At 37.6% G+C, this 14,389-nt stretch overlaps 1 protein-coding gene across 17 annotated transcripts in view; it reads right to left on the reverse strand.

Moving 5' to 3' along the window:
- The window catches only part of XRN1 (5'-3' exoribonuclease 1), a 110,219-nt gene that overhangs the window by 42,129 nt on the left and 53,701 nt on the right, over positions 1-14,389 (reverse strand). For 14 of the 17 annotated variants that reach the window (XR_014824072.1, XR_014824070.1, XR_014824071.1 and 11 more), the window contains 5 exons: positions 10,559-10,657; positions 6,915-7,030; positions 6,267-6,413; positions 1,678-1,767; positions 925-1,060 (listed from right to left, as the gene is read on the reverse strand). Coding sequence is in view for 10 of the 17 variants with exons in the window: in XM_084989937.1 (XP_084846063.1) it covers positions 925-1,060; positions 1,678-1,767; positions 6,267-6,413; positions 6,915-7,030; positions 10,559-10,657 (588 nt within the window). In the remaining 7 variants the exon portion in view is untranslated. The remainder of the gene's footprint in view (positions 1-924; positions 1,061-1,677; positions 1,768-6,266; positions 6,414-6,914; positions 7,031-10,558; positions 10,658-14,389) is intronic. The other 3 variants (XR_014824074.1, XR_014824073.1, XR_014824075.1) reach the window with 1 other exon arrangement.

Here is a 14,389-nt window from a genome sequence, read left to right on the forward strand (position 1 = left end):
GCTGCTGGCCCACACCCCAGCCATAGCAATGCCAAGGATCAAACCTGCATCCTCATAGACACCATGTTAGGTTCTTAACCCGCTGGACCACAATGTGAACTCCCTTATTTTTTTTAATTAAAGTTAATTTACAATGTACCAATTTCTGCTATATAGCAAAGTGACTCAGTTCTATATACATAGTTACTGCTTTTTAAAATCAACACAAAAATGGATAGTTTAAGTGCGAATTCAAAAATACTAAGCAACTGAGTGAATTTGTCAGTGGAAAGTACACTTTAGAAGTGATTCTGTAAAGGTGAAATAAATATAATTTTTATGTTCTATAAAAAGATGAACTGTATCTTTAAGGAACCTAGAATAGGAAAGATCAACCTTATTTCTCAATCACATACTTTCTATTGACTAGACTCACAAAATAGTCTTAAAATTAGAAACACTACAAGGTATGAAATTTAAATGCTATGGCTTTATTATACTGACATGTATTTATATTTATTTAGATAAACTTAAGGGACACTGGAAATGGTTGAAACTTTTTTTTTTTTTGTCTTTTTGCCTTTTCTAGGGCCGGACCCGCGCCATATGGAGGTTCCCAGGCTAGGGTTCGAATTGGAACTGTGGCCACCGGCCTCCGCCAGAACCACAGCAACGTGGGATCCAAGCCACGTCTGCGACCTACACCACAGCTCATGGCATCGCTGGATCCTTAACCCACTGAGCAAGGGCAGGGATCGCAACCTCAAGGTTCCTAGTCGGATTTGTTAACCACTGAGCCACGACGGGAACTCCAGAATAGTTTGGCATAAATTTAAAATCACTGAATACATGTTTTAATTGATTCAAACAAATTATTTGTAGAGTAAGATATAGTTCATTTAATTTCAAATCTCATCAATAATTTTGGTTACTAAAAATTAGTACCTTGCACTTTTCAACTTCTTCTTCAATTTTCTCAACAATAGCTGCATCCAAGATTTGTAAATCACAAGAAGAACGAGACAAAGTACTGACAGGATGTCCCTTTAGCCAAGTAATAATTTCTTGAACTTTCTCAGCACTATATTAAAAACAATAATTTTTTCACATTAAAACTTCCTAAGGGTTTATATAAAAGGCTTAACATAAACTTTCTGAGGGCTGTGAATTATGAAAGATATCAAATACATCACTAATCACTATACTTAATTGGGGCTAATTATACATCTAATAATAAACATGGATGTGTTACTTCTCAGTAATTAAAACCACAAAAAAATTAGTTTAAAAGTACTTTACTGATATAAATAAAATAAAAATTATATTACAAACTTAATGCAAGAATAAAACAATATCTAAAATCCTTTCCCCCAGAAATAATAGAAATTCTTTTTTTTTTTTTTTGCTTTTTAGGGCCATACCCTGAGCATATGGAAGTTCCCAGGCTAGAGGTCGAATCAGAGCTGCAGCTGCCGGCCTATGCCACAGCCACACACAGCAACATGAGATCTGAGCCACATCTGTGACCTACACTATAGCTCATAGTAACACTGGATCCCAGACCCACTGAGTGAGGCCAAGGATCAAACCCGAATCCTCACAAAAACAATGCCACAATAGAAACTGCTAACTACTGTACCTTTCAGTGGAACCACTAAGTTGAATTGTGAGGCAATAAATCACACAAATTTTGCTTACCCATTCTCATTTTCTCCAGGCCAAATGTCATCTTCATAGAACACATCCTCTTGGCTATTTTTGGCTATATAACTAAATAGTTCTGGAGCTCTAGCCAAACAAACAAACAAACAAATATGCTGCTTTAAAAAACAGATATGGCTAATTTTATTATAAACTTCCTATCAAATAATTCTGGATCCTAAGGGGACATATTAAATATATCGAGAACTGATTACTGTACATGGAATATTAATGAGGGATAGAGACTAAAAGATTGAAAGTATTCATAGGCCCTCAAAAAAATATGAGGGAGCAATGATTCAATTCATAAGCTATAATAAACTACAATTACTTACAGACTTCAATTACTGGCTCTATTCACTCTTAGAATATAGCGACAGGTAATAGACAAAAATAACATCTACAGGTTCATTTTCAAATTTTCACAACAAAGCCAGAGTACTCCACAATATAGCAAATGAAAATCCATTAAATTTCTTCTGATATTTCTCAAAAATTCCATTGTTTCCTGAACAGGACAGTATTTTCAAATACACACAAGTAGCAGACTGAACACATGTGCTTATTTCTGCTCCCTTTCCAATCTACTAAAATAATGGTGAAACCTAAAAAACGGCATAGACCTAGAAAGACTAAGAGAGAAGCAGAGAATCAGATAGTATATATGAGTTAACAAAATTTTAGAAACTGAAAACTGAATAGGTAAGTGTGAACTGATCTGACATAAAAATAAGCTGCACCCTGAGCCACCAGTGAGGGACATCAATAAAAAACAAGTTGATTTAGACTGTGGAAATCTGCAAAAGCTCAGGAGATATGGGCTCCAAGTACATCTTAATGCTATAGTATGGGGTAAGGTTTAAGAGGTTTTCAGTTGAAAATTTTGTATAACAAGCAGTCAGGCAATCACCTTCCACCTCAGCATAAATCCTGCAGATTATTTTTGGAGAGGTTGAATAGGGCTGCTCTAGCCTTGGTTATTCTAAGCACAGGAAATTGGATGGGTGGGCATGAAGAGGAGAGAATAGGTGTCCTACTGAAAACAGGATTAATGAAAGTATAACTACTGAATGATGTGTCGCTAGGAAGCAGGCCAAAAAGTATAACATCTTTTAGAAACAGACTCTGAGATGGAGATAAAAATGCAGGAAATTTATTAGTGAGTTCTGTGGAAACAGTATCTGTGGAAGGAAAGGAAGAAAGGAAGGAAGCAGAATTGGGCAAAGGGAGAAGATTGGCTGTGATTCATTTTTAATGAACTCCTTGGCCAGTAGCATAGAGATCTCAAACTAGGACAGCTCCTCAGACTTATCCTGAACTGGGGCAATCAGGCTGGCTGAGCCTTTACATCTCCTTGTTGATGAGGTATTGAAACTGTGGCTGCTGTGGGAAAGGGACATAACTTTAGGTGAGGCAGTTCTCTCCCTGGTTAATTTCCAGAACACTGGAAGTCAGTTTTGTTCTCCATTCTGTCCTTCAAGAAAAACGCTGGCAAATACCTTTCTGGGAAAACTACCCAGCCTAAAGAAAAGATGTACATATAGGGAGTGATATTTGGAGATTCTTTGCTGAAATAGCTAAGTTCCACTGGACAAGCCCCATTGTAGCATATTAAGTTTCCAATCAGCTTTTTAACCACAGTACACTAAATATAAGACATAAAAAACCACCAGATTAAAAAAAAAAACCTTTAACATAAGAGATCAAACCAAACAGGAAAAAAAAAAGCACTCTGTAGAAATCAGAAAATACTGAAAATAAAAGAATATCTAGATTACTGTCTTCAGAAAAATAAGTTATTTCATTCATTATAAGAACAAGATGCTATAAAAAAGGAACGGTAGAGAATATGGATATCATTTGAGAAACTAAAAATGAGTAAATAAAAATTTAAAATTATCTAAGTTAAAGGTTGAAGAAGTTTCCCACAAAGTAGAACAGGAGTATAATACAGAAAATATGAGGAGTTAAGAAAATTTAGGATAATTAATCTAGAAGGTTTAACATCTATCAAAAGGAGCCCTAGAGAGAACAAAACAACAAAAAAAAGTGAGGAGGAAAATATCAAAGAAATAATACAAGAGTTTCTCAGAATGGAAAGGGATGAGTTTCAAGTCTAAAACGGCTGAATAGCACAACAGCTAAGACATGGAAACAAGCTAAATGTCCACTGACAGATGAATGGATTAAGATGTTATACACAATGGAATACTACTCAGCCATAAAAAAGAACAAAAACAATGCTATTTGCAGAAACATGGATGGAACTAGAGACTACCACACTAAGTGAAGTAAGTCAGAAAGAGAAAGACAAATACCATATATCACATATATCTAGAATCTAATATACGGCACAAATGAACCTTTCCACAAAAAAGAAACTCATGGACTTAGAGAACAGACTTGTGGTGGCCAAGGGAGAGGAGGAGGGAGTGGGATGGACTGGGAATCTGGAGTTAATAGATGCAAACTACTGCCTTTGGAATTGATAAGCAATGAGATCCTACTGTATAGCACTGGGAACTATATCTAGTCACTTACTATGGAGCATGATGGAGGATAATGTGAGAAAAAGAATGTGTATATAGGTATGTGTGACTGGGTCACTTTGCTATACAGCAGAAAATTGACAGAACACTGTAAATCGGCTATAATGGAAAAAATAAAAATCTTTTTTTTTTTTTTTTTTTTTTTTTGTTTTTTTGCTATTTCTTTGGGCCATTTCTGCGGCATATGGAGGTTCCCAGGCTAGGGGTCGAATCGGAGCTGTAGCCACTGGCCTACGCCAGAGCCACAGCAACGCGGGATCCGAGCCGCGTCTGCAACCTACACCACAGCTCATGGCAACGCCGGATCGTTAACCCACTGAGCAAGGGCAGGGACTGAACCCACAACCTCATGGTTCCTAGTCGGATTCGTTAACCACTGCACCATGACGGGAACTCCGAAAAAATAAAAATCATTTAAAACAGAAAAACAGAATAAAAAGTAGAACTGAAAGGCTAAAAAGAATTAAAAAATAAAAAAGCTGAAGCACAAAATGAAAGAAAAAAGATTCATACCAAGGCACAATACCATTACAATAGTAAATAGCATTGGGAAAGGGAAGATTCTAAAAAGATTTCAGAGAATGAAAACAGATCACACACAAAGATTCAGAATCAAAATGGCACAAGACTTCTTGACAGCAAAGGAAACAAGATAATGGAGCAGAGCTTTTCAAATTCTGAAGGAAAATCATCTCTAATCTAGGATTCTAGACACAGGCAAGCTATCAGTCAAGTATCAGGAAGATTTAAAGACATTTCCAGACACGCAAGCTTTCTTAGGAAGCTACTAGCATTAAGTGCTCCATCAAAATGGAGACATACACCAGAAGGAGTAAAGCATGAAAGCCAGGAAATAAAGGAATCCTATGAAATAGTTTTTAGGTCTATCACAAGAGAACTCCCTAAAATAGGGTTTTAAAAAGAAGTAATCAAGCTAAAGTGTCATTAGGGTAGACCGTAATCCAATATGACCAGTGTCCTTATAAAAAGGGGAAATTTGGATATAGAGATAGACATAAACAAAGGAGAGATGATAAGACACATAGGGAGAAAACTATGTAAAGATGGAAGACTGGGGTGATGCATGTATAGGTTAAAGAACAAGAAGCTAGGAAAGAGGTATAGAACAGTTCCTTTCCTAAGCACCTTCAGAGGAAGCATGGCCCTATCAACACCTTGAATTTGGACTCTGGTCTCTAGAACCGTGAGGCAATATACTTCTATCGTTTTAAGCCACCAGTTTGTGGTACTTTGTTGGAGCAGTTCTAGGATACTACTATGAAGAAGGTTAGAAACCAGTGGAACAATGGAAAGAACATTCAGCTGTTAATCAGAGGTGGAGATATTTCCTGTAAATCTTTGACACTCTGTAAATCTTGGGACTTAGATTTCTCTTTTCATAATGAAGGGCTGAGACTTGTTGATTTCTTAGACTATTTCAGAAAAACAATAATTCAAGTATAGTAATCTATTATCTAGCTAGAGTTTTAAGAAGATTCACTATGCTGAGAGTTGTTTTGTTTATATTAATCTTCTTACTACTAACACAGACATGCCGAGTACTGCATAATTTATGATATTAAGGATTTTTTTTTTTTTTTGGTCTTTTAAGGGTCATATCCATGGCATAAGGGGTCAAATTGGAGCCATGGCCAGCCAGTGGCCTAGGCCACAGCCACTGCAACACCAGATCTAAGCTGCATCTTGGACCTAATGCCGAAGCTTACAGCAATGCTGGATCCTTTAAAACACTGAACGAGGCCAGAGATTGAACCTGCATCCTCATGGATACTAGTTGGGTTCATTACTGCTTGAGCCACAATGGGAACTTCACAAGTTAAGGATATTTTTAATAAGGCCAATTCTTATCTTTTTTCATTCTGAATAAAGTAAGTATGGTATTTTTCTACTCTATTTTAGCTGATGGCTATGACGCTCCATGACATTAAGGTTATATGTAACACATGTCACATTTTACTAAAGGAAACATCTTCCTTATGTTTTTGGATGTCTAGTAGGATCTTGCTGGGCACTTACCTCTCTAAGTACTCTGCAAGAAGTTGCTCTGCTGCAGATGAATACATCCATTCACTTCCAACTTTCTTAGTATATCCAGGTACCTCCTCATTTTTTTTGTTGAATTTGAGGTTCAAACCCACATTTGCTTTATGGTCTCCATGAGGGCTGAATTTAAACCACACATACACACACACACACACAAAAGTTTTAAAATTTTGTTCAATGAATAAATAGCTTTGCTTTCAATTCTTAGAAAAGATTAGTTTTGATTGTTTTTCTACATTTTAGTTATCATGGTTATTTCCAAAGTAGTGGAAAGACTAGAGGAAAGGCTTCAAAACCCAAGTTAACAAAGCATATAAATAGATTATGTAATTAGAGAGGAGAATGAAATAAGAGAATGCAGGGAAATATATTATTGAGATTCACACACACCTTCTGATACCTTTTTTCAAGGTTCAATTTGTTAGCTGCTAAAAATAAGAACTGTCTTTTCAACCATCTAAAGCATGTGCCATTTAGATGAAAGATCACCATCAGAGGAATTTATGCATAATTTTTAAAGAAACTTCAGAGCAATTAATAAGAGAAAATACTGAAATATTAACTATTTTATTTTTATCATTTTTCTGCCACTTTAAGTAAATTTCTCTAACATAAACTTACTTTCTCCTAGATCCTCTTCCAATAAAAATACTTCCTGTAAACCTTGAAACAAGGTATCCACTCACTCCAAGGCGACTGGCCAACACATATCCTGGGTTGTACTTTATAGAATATTTCTTTAAACATAAAAACAAAAAGGTCAATTATGGAAACACAAAGCATTAAAGCATTTCTTTACCTTTAAATTCTGGAGATAATCAAGACATCACTAACATTCTGGATTGTGGCAATGCAAGGATTCTCAAAGTAAGTGACCTATTTCCACTCCCCTCTCCCCCCTTAAAATTTTTTTTTCTATGGTCACACTTGCAGCATATGAAAGTTCCTGAGCCATGGATGAAATCCGAGCTGTAGCCTCAACCTATGTCCATGGCTGCAGCAATGCCATATCCTTTAACCCACTGCACTGGAATGGGGATTAAACCTGTAGTCACCTAAGCCGCTGAAGTCAGATTCTTAACTCACTGTGCCAGAGCAGGAACTCCCCTTCCCCTCCTTTTTGAAAGGATTTATAGGCAGAATTTTTCTGCTCCCCTTTTTCTTTAAGGGACAGAATTCCCAAGGATGAATAGAGGAGGAAATATACAATTTTTGAAACTGGCTGAAGAAATAAACTCTTGTAAGTACTAAATGGCAAACTGTAGGCAAGAACTATTTTTTAAAAAATTATAGTTGATTTACAACTATAATTGTAAATATAGTTGTGCCAATATGGGCTGTACAGCAAAGTAACACAGTCATACATATGTATAGTTGTATATAGTTGTGCCAATATGGGCTGTACAGCAAAGTAACACAGTCATACATATGTATACATTCTTCTTCTTAAATTTATCTTCCATCACGGTCTATCCCAAGAAACTGGATATAGTTCCCTGTGCTGTACAGCAGGACCTCATTACTTATCCATTCTAAATGTAATTATTTGTATCTAATAACCCCAAACTTCCAGTCCATCACTCTCTCCCTCTCCTCCTTTCTTGGCAAACACATGTCTGTTCTCTATGTGAATCTGTTGAGAACCATTTTTTAAAAAGCAATTTTCATATTCTAAGAAGGGCCTGGTAAAGTACCTGGGACAGAAAGAGGTCTTGGTAATTACTACATTCAATTAGAACATGAGAATATCATCAAAATACTTGCTACTGAGGAGATTAAGAGTGTCCTTCCTGTATGGATATAAGTGATATTTGCTTTCCCTAATTATTTACTACCATACAAAAATAACAAGTATGTACAGGCTTGTAATTAACACATTATTAGTAGAATTCAGTCAATGAAATGTAATCTTTATTTGTACACTTAAGAGAAGAAACAATGAAGACCAACTGTCAAACTAAAAAAAAAAAATCAGAGCATATATACATATATATATATATATATATATATATATATTTGTCTTTTTGCCATTTTCTTGGGGCGCTCTCGCGGCATATGGAAGTTCCCAGGCTAGGTGTTGAATCGGAGCTATAGCCACCAGCCTACGCCAGAGCCACAGCAACGTGGGATCCAAACCGAGTCTTCGACCTACACCACAGCTCATGGCAACGCTGGATCCTTAACCCACTGAGCAAGGCCACGGATCGAACCCGCAACCTTGTGGTTCCTAGTCAGGTTCGTTAACCACTGCGCCATGACGGGAACTCCAGAGCATATAATTTTTAACCCAGAAGCAAACACTCAGAAATCCAGTACCAACTAGGGTAAGCTACTATATACTCCTAACATCGTGATTTCATATACTATATTCTTGTAAGTGAATATATAAATATAATAAATATACTAAATAAACTACATAATATTTTATGTTTTTATAGGAATATAAGGATTTTTAGCATCAATAATAAGTAAAATTAAAATTAAACATATTGTGTTTTTGTTTTGTTTTCCCTCCAAGGTTCAGGAGGGAAAGTAAAATTAAAGTAAAATTCCCAGAGATTGTTAAGAAATTATTTTCTATCTTTTTTTAATGGTCATGTCTACAATGATCCCTAAATGGTTAAAATTTTTTTTAGTGGCCTGGAACATAAAGTCACTATTAAAAAATACATTAATATGCTAGTGAAGAATGCAACACAATCTTCCATCAAAAGTATTATCAGTTTAGAAATAATACAAAAAAATGAAGTAATCTTGATTCTGAATTGAACTGAATCAAGTATCAATTCAGAAAGGAACAATCAAGGTAGTAGTTCTCTACCACAGGTAGTACCACTTTTCTAATAAGCATGTGAAAATGTGTAGGGGCACATTCAGTTACAATAACTGACACAGGTTACAAGCACTTAATATCCAGGGACCAAGGATCCCAATTGTCCTGCCATATACAGAGGCAATCCCATACTGTCCCTCTCAAAATACATTTAGTACTCCTTTTGAGAAATACTAGGTCATGGTGTAATTAAAAATTAATTAAAATAACCCAAATATCCTACAAAATATAACACATAAAAAGTAGAGAAATAAGAAGGCTTGAGTAAAGTTAAATAAGATATGTAAAGAAAGTATACTGTAGAAGCCATGCCTAGCAACACTGTACTCTTAGAACTAGGAAGGTTTTTTCCAGCTCTAGAAAAAGCCAAGGATGAAGCAACACAAGTTCTTCTACTTCCACTGACTCCCAGTACAAAGCTCCAGCTCCTTATCCTAATGTCCTAACCACGCCTTCTGAGTTCTTTCTCCAAAAGAGGCCCGATGGCAAGATTTTAGGGACTTCTCTGCTTTCCATAAAGGTTCCTCATGGGAATACTGATGTCTAATGCCTTAAATTCATTTCACAGGATTATAATGCTTTAGATTTTATGACTAGTTAAAATAAAATGTAAGTAGCAAAGCTGGCTGAATGTGAATTAATTTCAGTCCAGTTAATTACCCAGTCAATAAAAACAAATAACAGACATCAGTATCATCCCTTATCTTAACAAGTAAAAATAAAAAGATGCTATGAACTTAAATGCAGTTTCCCAATTTTCTACAGGGACTGTTCATTATGAGCTAAACAGAGACATAATTTTTGCAAGAAGGTCACTTATTACTTGTAACTAAAAATATAGACTTTGATTAACCATGAAAGGTTTTTAAAAAAACCCTAAGTCTACTCCCAGAGGGTATGCTAATCAATGTGCCACTTATAAACTTGAACAAAATAACCCATATAACCATCAGAGATTAATAGTGGGGTTTCAGTAGTTTTCTCCCCAAAGATCTGAATGCTTTTTTTTTTTTTTGCTTTTTAGGGCCACACCTGCAGCATAAGGAAGTTCCCAGGATAGGGGTTGAATCACAGCTGCAGGTGCCAGCCTATACCACAGCCACAGCAATGCCAGATCCCAGCTGTGTCTGCGACCTACACCACAGCTCACAGCAATGCTGGATCCTTAACTCACTGAATGAGGCCAGGGATCGAACCTGCACCCTCATGGATACTAGTTGGATTCGTTACCACTGAGTCACAACAGGAACTCTAGATCTGAATGAAATTTTGATTCCGTGCTTATTTTTAAATGATACTAGATGTAAGTGTGAGAGAATTTAATTAGTTTTACACAAAATATCTGCAATAATTCAAAAGGTACCAAAAAATCCTTCTAACATTTTTAAAGTTAATCAATTTTAAATTAAATAATATGGATTATAATACTCACATGCTGGTTCTGTATTAAAGCATCAAGATTGGGTTCACATGGAATGCTGAAAACCACACGAATCCTGCCTTCAGTAATCACGTCCCCTGAATCCTGAACCTTGGAGGGAAAACAAAACAAAACAAAAACACAGTATATTTTAGTCTCTTTAACTACATTTTATTTACTTATATTTCTGCTTATTTGAACAGTATTATTTCTGAAATTCAGTGAGACAGCAGAGGTAGAATTATCTTGGAATTTGTAAGTGGATGCATGTATATTATAAATTTGGTCATTTGTACCTTGCTTTAATAGTTGTTAACCAGTCTTTTTTTTTTTTGGTCTTTTAGGGCTGCACCTGCAGCATATGAAGGTTCCCACACTAGGGGTCGAATTGGAGCTGCAACTGCTGGCCTATGCCACAGCCATAGCAACACTGGATCCTGGGAGCTCCCGTCGTGGCGCAGTGGTTAACGAATCCGACTAGGAACCATGAGGTTGTGGGTTCGGTCCCTGCCCTTGCTCAGTGGGTTAACGACGTGAGCTGTGGTGTAGGTTGCAGCTGAGCTGTGGTGTAGATTGCAGACCCGGCTCGGATCCCGCGTTGCTGTGGCTCTGGCGTAGGCCAGTGGCTACAGCTCCGATTTGACCCCTAGCCTGGGAACCTCCATATGCCACGGGAGCGGCCCAAAGAAATAGCAAAAAGACAAAAAAACAAACAAACAAACAAACAAAAAAAACCCACTGGATCCAAGCCACATCTTCGATCCACACCACAGATCATGGCAATGCTGGATTCTTAACCCACTGAGCAAGGCCAGGGATCGAACCTGCATCCTCATGGATACTAGTCGGGTTCATAACCTGCTGAGCCACAATAGGAACTCCTCCAATCTTTATTTTTTTAAGTGAACTTAAATTTATAAATAATTTGAAACTATCAAAAAGTTTCAAAATAGGGGAGTTCCCGTCGTGGCGCAGTGGTTAACGAATCCGACTAGGAACCATGAGGTTGTGGGTTCGGTCCCTGCCCTTGCTCAGTGGGTTAAGGATCCGGCGTTGCCGTGAGCTGTGGTGTAGGTTGCAGACGCGGCTCGGATCCCATGTTGCTGTGGCTCTGGTGTAGGCCGGCGGCCACAGCTCCGATTCGACCCCTAGCCTGGGAATCTCCATATGCCGCAGGAGTGGCCCAAGAAATGGCAAAAAAAAAAAAAAAAAAAAGGAAAAGAAAAAGTTTCAAAATAAAAAGACGCTAGGGAGTTCTTGTTGTGGGCTGTGGGTTAATGATCTGGTTTGTCTCTGTGGAGGTGCTGGTTTGAGCTAAGACCATGAAAATATCTTGCTCCTAATCAAAAATTCCCCTTAGATTTAGCTTCCAGTGATGACTGTTGCCTGATTCAATCTGTATCATAAATGGACGTTAAATGGCCTGGTGCAGTGGGTTAAGGGTGCAGTGTTGCAGCAGCTATGGCTAGGTCTTGGCTCCAGCTCGGATTCAGTCCTGGGCCCAGGAACTTCCATATGCTGCAGGTGCAGCTAAAAAAGAAGGAAAAAAAAAAAAGAGGTAAAAAAACACTTTAAAAATCATTTACTCACATTCACCTATCATCAACAATTTACTCCATTTATTTCAACATTTGTGTTCTATGTGTGTATTTACATACACATGATTATTTTTTGGAACTTTCTGAGGGTATTACATATTCCATGTCCCTTACCTATAAATATTTTGGTGCATATTTCCTAATGAAAAGGATATTATATAACCACAGTACAATTACCAAATACATAAGTTTATAATGACACATACTTTAATCTACTGTAAATGCAGTACCTAAAAATGTTCTATATTTATAGAAAACTTTTTTTCTCCCTCTGCTAAAGGATCAGGCTAGGATCAGATATTGCATTTAGTTGTCATAGCTCTTTAGGCTCCTTTAATCAAGAATATACCCTAAGGAGTTCCCGTCGTGGCGCAGTGGTTGACGAATCCGACTAGGAACCATGAGGTTGCGGGTTCGGTTCCTGCCCTTGCTCAGTGGGTTGACGATCCGGCGTTGCCGTGAGCTGTGGTGTAGGTTGCAGACGCGGCTCGGATCCCATGTTGCTGTGGCTCTGGGGTAGGCCGGTGGCTACAGCTCCGATTCGACCCCTAGCCTGGGAACCTCCATATGCCGCGGGAGCGGCCCAAGAAATAGCAAAAAGACAAAAAAAAAAAAAAAAAAAAGAATATACCCTAAGCCTTTGTCGTTCATTCACTGACATTTTGAAGAATGTAGTTCATTCCTCCCTCTCCATGCTGCCTTTAAAAAAAATTCTTCTTTTTGGGTTTGTCTAATGCTTCCTTGTGATTAGGTTCAGGTTATATATTCTCAGCCAGCACAGTGCAAAGATGTGTCCTTTGTAGAGCATTCCATCTGGAGGTACATGACGTTCATGTGTCCCTCACTGTGATATCAAATTTTTTTTTTTTTTTTTGCTTTTTTTAGGGCCGTACCCACCACATATGTAAGTTACCAGGCTAGGGGTAACTGGAGCTACAGCTGCTGGCTGATGCCACAGTCACAGCAATGCAGGACCCAAGCCATGACTGCGACCTATATATACCATGGCTCACAGCAATGCTGGATCCTTAACCCACTGAGTGAGGCCAGGAATTGAATCTGCATCCTCATGGATCCTAGTTGGGTTTGTTTCTGCTATGCCACAATGGGAATTCTTCTGATATTAATTTTGATCATAAAATCAAGATGTTGATCAATTTCTTTACTGTACAATGATAGACTGTTTTCCTTGCAACTAAATAATCTACATGGAGACACTTTCTAAGACCATGAAAATATCTTGCTCCTAATCAAAAATTCCCCTTAGATTTAGCTTCCAGTGATGATTGTTGCCTGATTCAATCTGTATAATAATGGTTGTTAAATGATAGTTTTTCCAACTCCCTCACCCCCTCCACAATTATCCTTAACATGACACTATAAATAAAAACCCTTTCTTTTCCCATTTATTTACCTATTTATTATCAATATGGAAATACAGAGTCACGCTTTTTTTTTCTTTTTAGGGCCACACCTGCAGCATATGGAAATTACCAGGCTAGGGGTCAAATCGGGGCTACAGCTTCTGGCCTACACCACAGCCACAGCCACACCAGATCTGAGCCTTGTCTCCGACCTACACCACAGCTCACAGCAAAGCTGGATCCTTGACCCACTGAGCGAGGAGGCAAGGGATTGAACCTGCATCCTCATGGATACTAGTCAGATTCATTTCTGCTGCACCACAATGGGAACTCCTGGAATTATGCATTCTTATTCCCCACCCTCAGTAGTTTATAATTCAGTATGTATTCAATTGTTTTGGTACTCAAAAAGCCCCAGGTTGGCCAGTAGGATCCTCTTCAACCTGTTTTGTGTGTTTATGAGACATGCTCTCATCATTCTTTTGAGTTCTTCCTTGTTTTCTGCATAATGAGAGGTTCTAGGCTCATCTTGTACCTATCCTGCCCCAGTCCTATAATCAGCCATTTCTCTTGAGAAGACTGGTTCCTTTTAGTAGGAAATGATATTAGAGATCAAGAATGGAGTGTTACATGTGTTCACTGCTTACTAGTGTGTCTTTGCTTGCTATCCTTTTGAGCAAATAGAGCTAGAGAATACATGTACGTACAGGCATATATGCACTCATTTATCAAGAAACATATATACATACATATCTACACAACATGCCTATATATATTCATATACAAGCATATATACATATTTTAGCAATCATGAGTTCATGTTAATATTTCCAATTCTAACCCATCCTCACAGGTTCTTTCCTGCATTCTCCTGTTCTACT

This window comes from Sus scrofa, chromosome 13 (genome assembly GCF_054392235.1).
Source record: "Sus scrofa isolate SSC_HxYL_T2T_F1_AM1 chromosome 13, Sscrofa_HxYL_maternal_Yorkshire_Landrace_v2.0, whole genome shotgun sequence".
NCBI lineage: Eukaryota > Metazoa > Chordata > Mammalia > Artiodactyla > Suidae > Sus > Sus scrofa.